The sequence below is a fragment of the Sciurus carolinensis genome, chromosome 17 (assembly GCF_902686445.1).
Source record: "Sciurus carolinensis chromosome 17, mSciCar1.2, whole genome shotgun sequence".
NCBI lineage: Eukaryota > Metazoa > Chordata > Mammalia > Rodentia > Sciuridae > Sciurus > Sciurus carolinensis.
The window spans coordinates 6591779-6602571 of record NC_062229.1 but is presented as its reverse complement, the minus strand read 5'-3'; the positions used below and the strand labels follow the sequence as shown (position 1 = coordinate 6602571).

Here is a 10793-nt window from a genome sequence, read left to right as displayed (position 1 = left end):
TGTACAAAGAATCAAAGTGTATTCTGTAAAAATACAAAAAGGGAGAAAATTTAAAAGAGCAAATTAAAAAGAAAGATAGAAAGAAAGAAAGAAAGAAAGAACAAAAGAAAGAAAGAAAGAAAGCAAGAAAGAGAAAGAAAGACAGAAAGAGAAAGAAAGAAAGAAAGAGAAAGAAAGAAAGAAAGAAAGAAAGAAAGAAAGAAAGAAAGAAAGAAAGAAAGAAAGAACGAACACTTGGAATGGAGCCAACATATGACCCAGTTGTCCCACTCCTTGGTTTATACATAAAGGACTTAAAATCAGCATTATACAGTGAAACAGTCACATCAATGTTTATAGCAACTCAATTCACAATAGGTAAAGGGAAATTTTAAAAAATGAATTTGTTTAAGGTGGTGAGAAAGACATCACAATGTCATTTTGGCATGAACTTCAAATATTGACAATTTCAAATCCTGACAATTACTTAATCCTACAGAATGAGTTAACATGGTGTAAAATGTGTTGAAAGCAGAGGAGTTGCTGACACCCTTAATTACAAAGATTTAAAATGAACAATAACATTGGTTGAGCACCATTTCTACCTACTATGTGATGGTTGAAATCTGACCAAACATGCTGAGCACGTGGATGTGTCTGAATTTTACCACCTTTTTTATGGCTTTGGAATTGAATTATCTACTGTATTAAAAATGAAGAATCATGATTTCTACTCAGAATCTCCATTTCTAAAGAATATTACTGAGACTATTGTACCAATATTGAAAAAAGTAGTTATGAAATTCTAACCTGGGGGTTATGGTTCTGTCTATATTTTTGCAGTCAACACTGATCAAACAAACTGATTAGTCTTTTGTGCAAACAACAACAACAAAATACTATTCAGTGTACATCAGTGTGATACAGGACAAGATACTTGTGTGTATTTTCACCATATCTTAGTTGATATTAGCAATTGCATTCTTTATCTCTACATATAGAAGGCATATTTTCATATCTATAGTAGGAATCAGTATTTCTGATGATAGTAATTATATTGATTCCTTTGTTTATAATTTAAAAGGAATAATGGAATTTGGTGAGATGCATGGAGTGCCATGACCATAAAATGGAGATGAACATAAAGGATGTGGATAACCAAATTGTGCACATGTGGTCTCCAAGGTCAGAGACTGAGCCATCCTGAATTACTCTTTTCTATGCCTTTCATCTTTAAAGTCATACACTCCTGGGATCTGAATGACAGTCAAGCAACTGGTCTAATGAGGAGCTGTGGAAATTGAGCCCCAGGGAAACAGACAATATAGGAGTCATCCTGTGAACCGCTCACTCAGCAGCTCACATCAGTCAGGACACACACCGGGGCCTCTTCCCAGAGATGATTCCTCATGAAGAGGGGTCTGCTGCCTCACTGAGCCTCTCTGCATTTCCTGAGGACAGTCCTTCCATCTTCAATATCCAGGTGAGATGTTGAAGTCATTCCTCTTGAAGTCAACCAGGTAACAGAGTCCCTCAGCAAATGTTTTGTACTTGAGGGCAAGGATGTTACTAGAATTTCATCCTGAGAAGCAATGAGGGAAATAAGTAAAAAGGGAGAGGGAAACAATTAACCCATGACTTTCCTATCAGCTGTCTGTAATCCTCTGGACACATTCCCATACATTTGTACCTACAATCATGAAGTTACCATTCTGTTGGTCTTAAACATTTTTGTGCTATAATGATACTGGTTATAAAATGTTCTGAAATTTATTTGAATACTTGAAGGCATGTTTCAGAGGGGACTTTGTGAGTGTCTTTGATGGTAGAGCTGCCATAATGAAGTACCGTAAATTAGGTGGTATCACAACAGAAACTTAATTTCTTACAGTTCTCAAGTTTGGAATTCATAAGAAGTCCTCAGGTGTGGTTATCCAACAGCTGTACTGCATTGACTGAACATTTCCTCTTCACCCAATGTATGTGAGATACCTTAACATCATGGAAAGAAGAAACCAAACAGTGGTTTCAGAATTCCTTCTCCTGGGACTGACAGATGACCCAGCACTGCAGCCCCTCATCTTCAGCCTGTTCCTGACCATGTACTTGGTCACCATCCTGGGAAACCTGCTCATCATCCTGGCCATCAGCTCTAACTCCCATCTCCACATGCCCATGTATTTCTTCCTCTCTAATCTGTCCTTTAATGACATCTGTTTCAGTTCAACTACAATTCCAAAGATGCTGGTCAACATCCTAACAGATGTTCAAAGCTCCACATACACAGCCTGCCTCTCCCAGGTCTGCTTTGTCTTCATTTTTGGCGGTTTAGAAAATTGCCTCCTTGCAGTGATGGCCTATGACCGTTATGTGGCCATTTGTTACCCCCTGAGGTACACAGTCATCATGAATCCCCGACTGTGCATCCTGTTAGTTCTGATCTCTATGCTCCTCAGTACAGTGGATGCCCTCCTCCACACTCTGATGGCACTGCGTCTGTCCTTCTGCACAAGCCCAGAGATCCCCCACTTCTTCTGTGAACTTGCTCAGATCATCAAAGTGGCCTGTTCTGATACCCTCATCAATAACCTGCTGGTATATTTGGTGATGGATATATTTGCTGCTGTTCCTCTCTCTGGAATCATCTTCTCTTACATTTGCATTGTCTCCTCTGTCTTGAAAATACCCTCATCAGAAGGAAAGTATAAAGCCTTTTCCACTTGTGGGTCTCACCTATTGGTTGTTACCTTGTACTATGGGACAGGTTTTGGGGTGTACATTAGCTCTGAAGTGACTGATTCCCCCAGGAAGACGGCAGTGGCTTCAGTGATGTACTCTGTGGTCCCTCAGATGCTGAATCCCTTTATCTACAGCCTGAGGAACAGGGACATGAAGAGAGCTTTGAGGAAACTCATAGATAGAATAACTTGTCCTCTATAATGGGTGAGCATTTTCTTTGGAATTGTTTCTAGTATACATAAAAGAATAGATTTACTAGTGACCCAGAATGCCTGGTGCTTCCATCACAGCTTTTTCCTAAAATGCCTAAGCAGCATAATGAGCATATGCTTTGAACTTCGTTCAAATCTGGGCATTGCTTCATCAATACGTCTGTGAGGGTTTACACATGATTTCAAAGATCTAAACACAATGCCTTTTCTCAGGTCCAACAGGATTCATCTGAAGCAAATGTTTTGTAGTACATTCTCACAAGGAGGTAGGTTGAGAAGGCAGACAGGTCACGGAAAGTATTGAAACAAAATTATGTTTGTATATGTAGAAATTTCCACCTGTTCTATGACTGGGACTTAGTTCATGTCGTCCTAGACTTAATCCTACTGTGAGGTAATTGCAAAAGCCTGAGTATCCATGCCCTGTGAAGCAATGACTGCGACCTGTTACTGTTAATCCATACCCACCATCCTAGGGTCGTTATCTATAAGGTTCATAATTGGATGATGTCAGTGGTTGAGAAGATTCTGTGATTATTTGAACCTGATCAGTGAAGAAGCCTTCCATCCTAATCAGAAGAAGACACACCAATGTTAATATACTCAAACAATAAAGGGAACTACCTTTCATCACATGGAGGCAGGGAATGTGCTCGAACAGAGAGCAGGGCTTCCTTCAGTTCTCCACGAGGTGGATCATCCAGGGCTCGTTCTCCTGCAGGTCACCAGGTGACTGCAGAAAATGCAGGTGTCAGGTGTCACACACTGAGTGCCTTTCCTGTGCCTATGGACATTTACCATCTCTCTGGATCACACTGGCTGCATCTCTGGAGTGGACTGAATGGTGGCCCTCAACATGTGTCCAGTCCTGTCCCACTGACTGGTGGTTATCATATAGGTACATGGGTCATTGTTACTTGTTTGGGAAAGAGGATGTGCAGAGGAGGAGCATTTCCAGGATTGTCTGTGGGAGCCATAAATGTCAGCATTGTCACCATAAGGCAGACAAAAGAGTAGAGGGTATTGGGGGAGGAGGAAAGGAGGCATTTTAGCCTTGGACACAGATTTCGGATTGATTTTTGTGGTATTTAATGGCCAGTACTTTTATCATGTTTTCCCACATAACTTTCATTTTCATAGTACACTAATGTATTTTTGTCACCCTGGAGATATCACTGTACATTTTACTACATAAATGTGCTTCTTTTTGACCTTGGGTAATTCAAGGTTAATGGGTGAATTACTCATCTCTATGCTATTCTCATCATTGCCTCAGAGCCTTGTGCTGTGCTCAGAAGTGGTTCGTTTCTTTATTTCTCTCTCTCTCTCTTTTTTTCTTTTATTTTTTGGTTCATTTTTTGTAAATGCTACATATCATTCATCCTGTATGGGTACATTAAGAATAGGGACCATTTCTAATGTTGATGAAATTGGGATAAACCATTTTTCTGCTACTGTGAATAGTTGTTTGAATAATTTTTCGGCCTTATGAAAAAATAAGTGGTATTTTTATACTGGGTGTGGAATTATGGATTTCATGGAGTAGAGTATTGCATTTTGGTATTTCCAAAGAGTTTTGCTAAGGAATTTAACCACATTACCTTCCCGTTAGATATTCTTGATTCCACATGATCCTCAAAACATTTTCTTTTACACTGACAATCTAATGTGCATCAAATGTTGTTCAACTCATTCACATTTCAGTGTATAAACTCCTATGGGCATTGAGAATCATTCCTCATTTTATGTGCCATTTAATTTTCTTGTGTTATATGCATTTGTGATAGTTCCATAAAGCTGCTCACTGATTTTTTTTAAAAAGTATTCATAATGTTTTTATGAATTTGCAATAGTGATCTTTGAAAGTTGCTTGTATTAGTATTTAGTTTTTAGTGCAGGACTTTGGCATGAACTTTATTTATCAAAATTTATCTTTGATAATAAGGTGAGGCATTTAACCATGTTCTTCTTGAAGCTAACCAGGTAACTATAGTCCCTTAGCTAATGTTTTTGGAAGTGTGAACTCAAATATCCTGAATTCAAAATCTCCACGAGTTTGTCCTATATGAAGGAATCCTTTCAAGATCTCTCATCTTTCTTTGGGTTTTGTTTCATTCTCTTCTGTATTGACAGCTAAACTCCTTATGGAGTTTAATTATACTCACACTACCTAATTCTCCTGCATGTGCCTGAGTTCAATCCAATCCTGCTTCAGTCTGGTTACTCATCCTGTAGATTCACAGTTGCTCACCCATCAACAGTCAGGTCTTGACTCCTAAATACAGCTTGCTAACTTCCTGCTTACTGATATGGAGGCCACAAATCCATCCACAAAGCCAGCAGTGATCTTAGACAAATTCTTCTTTGAAGGCTTATCTGAAACTTTCAGATGTTCTAAGTCCATAGCCATTAGTCTAGAGAGTTCTCAGTTCTTGAGTTCACCCACATACCTCTAGTAATGAAGTTCTATGCAGGAGAAATAAAATAGATCCCTTAACATCACCAGCTACATACATCAATGCAGAATGCATTCAAGACTTAAATACAGGGCTCCTTGATATAAAGCTTCTAGAAGAAAACACAGGGAAAATGCTTCAGCACATTAGCCTGTGCAATTATTTTTGGAATTACCCCAAGACAGAGTTTACAAAAATAACAATGGATAAGTTGTACTACATCAAACGTAAAAGTTTTGTACACCAAAGAAAGAAATAAACAGAGCCTAGAGACAAACTACAGAATTGAAGGAAATATTTACAAACTACAGACCTGAGAAAGAGTTAATATTCACAATAAATAAAGAACACACATAACTGAATAGCAAATTGTAAGTCACCCCAATTAAAGAGTAAGGCTAAAGATCTGAACAGACATTTCTCAAAAGAAGACATACAAATATAAAACACAGGAAAAATATTCAATATCATGAAGCACAAGGAAATGCAAATTAAAACTACATGAGATACCCTATCACCTCAGTGAGGGTAGCCATTATGAAAAAGACAAAAGATAACATGTCAAGCGTTGTAGAATGTATACAGGATGGCCGAGTGGAGCTAGGTGGCAATCCCCAGTCTCTCAACAGCATGGAAAGGAAGCATTGAAGGATTTGCTGACCGGAGAGAACTTTATTACAAGATTGCACCTGGATTAGAAGTTCATCAGTCGGACAGCTTCTCCTCCATGATGTCATGTTCTTTGGACTTGTGTTTCTACAGTACACCAAAACAACAGGATTGTTGGTAAGCCAGAATCCCTGTTTTTCTGTCACTATGTCTTTCTAAATTTGCTAAATGACATAATGACCAGGTGTACTGAATTTGATTTGAATCCTGATAATTTTTTTGTCTCTGTGAGTTTCATACATGAGTTTTTTTGTTGTTGTTGCTGTTGTTGTTGTAAGGACTGAATCCAGGGAAGCAACATCATGAAGCAACATCTCCAGTTCTATTTATTATTTACTTATTTATTTATTTTAAGAAGAATCTCACTAAATGACTTAGAACCTTTCTATGTTGTTGAGGTTGGCCTTGAACTCACAATCCTCCTGCTCCCAAGTCACCGGAATGACAGGCATGTGCCCCCATGCCCAGCTTCAACACGATTTCAATGATCTAAACACAATATTTTTCTCAGTGCCCACAGAATCAGTGTGAATCATATGGTTTATGATCCATTCTCAGAGGAAGGTAAGTTGAAAAGGCAGAAAGGGCAGTGATAATATTTAAACAAAACCACGGTCATATATAGAAAAGATTCCACCTGTTCCTGTAGTTGGGATCATGTGAATGACATCCTAGACTTAACCCTATTGTGAGGAAAAATATGCAAAATATGCATACTCTGTGTAACAATGACTGGGAGCTGCTACTCTCATTCATATCCTTCAAGACAGTAGTAGCATTCACCATATTTAGGGTCATTACCTATAAAATTTTCATAATTAGATAATGTCAATGGTTTGAGATGATTCTGTGAATGGGATGGACTCAAACTAAAAAGTTTTGCTCCAGCAAAAAAAGAATCAATAATGTTAAGAAACAGCCTACAGATTGGGAGAAAATCTTTACCACATGCACCCCAGATAAAACATTAATCTCTAGGATATATAAAGAACTCAAAAAGCTTAACATCAATAAAACAAACAACCCAATCAATAAATGGGCTAAGGAACTGAACAGACACTTCACAGAAGAAGATATACAATCGAACAACAAATACATGATGTTCAACATCTCTAGCAATTAGAGAAATGTAAATCAAAACTAAAATTTTATCTCACTCCAATCATAATGGCAATTATCAAGAATACAAGCAGCAATAAATGTTGGCAAGGGTGTGGGGAAAGAGGTACATTCATAAGTTGCTGGTGGGACTGCAGATTGGTGAAACCATTATGGAAAGCATTATGGAGATTCCTCAGAAAACTTGGAATAGAACCACCATTTGACCCAGTTATCCCACTCTTTGGTTTATATCCAAAGGACTTAAAATCAACATATTACAGTGACACAGTCACATCAATGTTTATAGCAGCTCATTCACTATAGCTAAACTAAGGAACCAACCTAGATGCCCTTCAACAGATGAATGGATAAAGAAAATGTGCTATATACATATGATGGAATGTTACTCAGTTTTAAAGAAGAATGAAGTTCTGTCATTTGATGGTAGATGGATGGAGTTAGAGATTATCATGCTAAATGAAATAAGCTAAACCCAAAAAACCAAAGATCTAATGTTTTCTCTGATATGCAGAAGTTAATTTGCAATAGGGGGTGTGGGGGATAGGGAAGAATAGGGTTACTTTATATTAGGTAGAGGGGAGTGAAGGGAGGCAAAGAGGTATGGGGGAAGGAATGATAGCAGATTGAAACAGACATTATTACCTCATGTACATGTATGATTGCAGGACCAATGTGATCCTGCAACATGTGTAATCAGAAAAATGGGAGATTATACTCTATTTATGAATGATCTATCCAAATGTATAAATGCATTCTACTGTCATGTACAACTAATTAGAACAAACAGAATAAAAAAAATTAAAACAACTGTATATTTGTGTGTTGATATCTTTCTGGACTCTTTTTTGAACAATAGGAGTGTTATATCTTCCCCTGCAATAATTTTCCAAGCCTTAATGATGGCAATAACTCAGTCAGCTAAAACTGCATTTCGTGCAATAACAAACAAGCTCTAAAACATTTTTACTTACAATCTCAAAAGTACCTTCTACTTCAGATGAGCAGTTTTCCTGATTTGCATTTTCTGCAGCGATATTTTTAAGGAAGCTCTACAGTCTTAATCTATGACCTGCAATCTGTGTGCTTGCAAGTGTATAGATATACACACATATACACATGTGATTTATATATATGTGTGTGTGTGTGTGTGTGTGTGTGTGTGTGTGTGTATTATATATAATGCTACTTCTTTGAACACTCGGGAGTAGAATCCTATACAAATATTTGTAACATTTAGTACATTACAAATACAGAGAATATACTAGAAATTTCTCCTTTATAGCATTTAATAATAGACTCAAGATTCATGGAACCATGCATAGAATTCACACTAAGAGGTTACATTTTTATGGTACATTGACTGTAATTTTTGAATTTATCATATGTATACATATCCATCTACCCACATCCACCTGATATTTTCAGATGAAAGGTGATGATACTGTCTGTAAGGATATTTGTGACTCTAAAGACACCTAGGAGAGAGGACGGAGTCCACTAGAGCAGGAAGGAGTGTCCTTCCTGTGTGAAAGGCCTTGTAATGAATGGACAAGAGCAGAAGGAGGTGGAGGGAAGAGGACGATGAAGCCTGGGAGGTTGGGATAAGGGATCAGCCAACACCAAGGTGGGAAAGGTCAGGAGTTCCGCAGCTTAGTACCTCATTTTCTCCACCAGTTAAGCCACTCACCTTACAGAACAAGGCCAGAGGCTCCCCATGTGAATTCCCTGCTAAGCTCTTGTGTTGGTTAAATATCTAGCATTCCTCAACTACAGCAGCTGTTGAACTGTCCAGATCCACTTTGCTCATTTTTTCCTCTCATTTCAGTCTCCCTTCTCTTCCTCCTGTATCTGCTCTGATGGTCCAGAGACTATTGTTGGGAGACTGAATCTATTTATTGTCCGTCTTTTTAGGACATGCCAACAAAATTTTTGTTTCACCTTCAGTTTTATGAAAATCCCATGCAATTTGCAATTCATCCTTTTCTATTTAAAAAATTTTGCAGATATGTGTTGCATATCATATCAGATTAGTCATGTTTTATCTTTGAGTAATTGGATAGAAATACCATCTCATGTAAGCAATAGCCATTGTGGCTGGAGAAGTCATGAGGCACATTCTCAGGTCCCGAGTGGAGACCCAAATTTGAATCTCACTCGCTCTGGAATGTCTGTATTTTCAAAGAAGTGTAGACCTTGAAAAAGAAGGAAATCCCTGTGACTTTATCACAATGGTAGTTTTCAAACGTCATATGATAGGATCACAGTGATGCTCCAGGATGCCTAAGACTCTGAGATCACCTCATGTGCTGGTAGGTGTTCAGCTCTCCAGCCTGGTCTCCTGGTTTCCAGTCCCTTCCCTACCCAACACAAAGCAGAGTACTGTGTGTGAATGCATCCCTGTGTCCCACAACTCAATCAAAAAGCTTTATCCTTACATGAGGTCATGGGCAAAATGAGGCTCACAGACATAGCTAACTGTTCCTAAGTTGTTTGAAAGTTCATATCAGTAAAGTACTGAGAACTGCGTGTGTCTAGTCCTAGAGCCCCATGGCATTCACACTGCTGGTGACAGAAGTCTATGTTCTTGTTACATTTATTATGATGACTTGAAGTTCTATTAACCTTAGGTATCAAAATTTGGTCAAGGGATAAAGCTCCGATTCATGGACAAGTGAATTCAGATGGGCTACCTGAGGACAGATTTGGAGGGCTGGCAGTTCCTGAAGAGGTTAACCAGACTCATGGTCTTGGAAACCCTCCCAGTTGTCTCTGTAAAAAACTGAAGAGCTGGGTCACCTGTCAGAAATTTCCCTGTTCTACCCCAAACTGTGGGACAATTCATTAACCATGCCACAAAATAGTCTGTGTTTTGAATAGTGGACCTCCAATAGTGATCCCCAGACCAGCAACATTGGGCAATTTTTCAGAAAGACACAATTTCAATTCATTTTCTGATTGTTTCATTTGTTTGTTATTTCCACAATCTCAGAGTGCTGGGGAATCGAACCCAAGCCTCCAGCATGAGAGGCAGGCACTCTAGGAGATGGGCTATATGGCCTGCTTTTCTGATTGTTTTGTAGATTTTTTTCCTCCTTTTCTTCCTGCCTTGCTGTCTTTCTTTATGTATTCTACGGAACTTCAGTCACAAGTGATTTTCTCTAGTGATATAATTTGACTCCTTATTTTTATCTTTTCTATGTGTATTATTGATTTTTTTGGGGGGTGTCTGCAATGCTGAACCCAGGACTGCTTACACTCTGAGCCACATCCCCAGCCCTTTAAAATTTTTACTTTATTTTATTTTGAGACAGGGTCTTGCTAAGTTGCTTAGGACATCACTTAGTTGCTATGGCTGTCCTCAAACTGCAGTCCGCCTGTCTCAGCCTCCTGAGTCACTGGAATTACAAGTATGTGCCACCATGCTTAGCACTATTGATTTTTACTTTGCAGTTACCTTAACAATACAAAGAACATATTACTCGATAAATCTATAATGGAAGCACATATGCAAATATCAGAGAAAACCCATTAATTTGTATAGGTAAGAGGGTTTAATAACTATGATGAAAATAAAATGAGCCATATAAAATGCACTAAGTGTAAAAACTAAATATAG

General features: G+C 38.3%; 1 protein-coding gene across 1 annotated transcript; it reads left to right on the top strand.

The window, feature by feature from the left end:
• The first annotated feature begins 1956 nt into the window (after window positions 1–1956).
• Window positions 1957–2919, top strand: LOC124969016 (olfactory receptor 7G2-like). Its single transcript, XM_047531847.1, has one exon. The coding sequence runs from the start codon at window positions 1957–1959 to the stop codon at window positions 2917–2919; it is 963 nt and encodes a 320-aa protein (XP_047387803.1).
• Window positions 2920–10793: the final 7874 nt, after the last annotated feature.

Bases quoted from the DNA above. Each gene is read 5' to 3' on its own strand.
- LOC124969016 (XM_047531847.1), top strand. From the start codon at position 1,957: ATGTATGTGAGATACCTTAACATCATGGAAAGAAGAAACCAAACAGTG.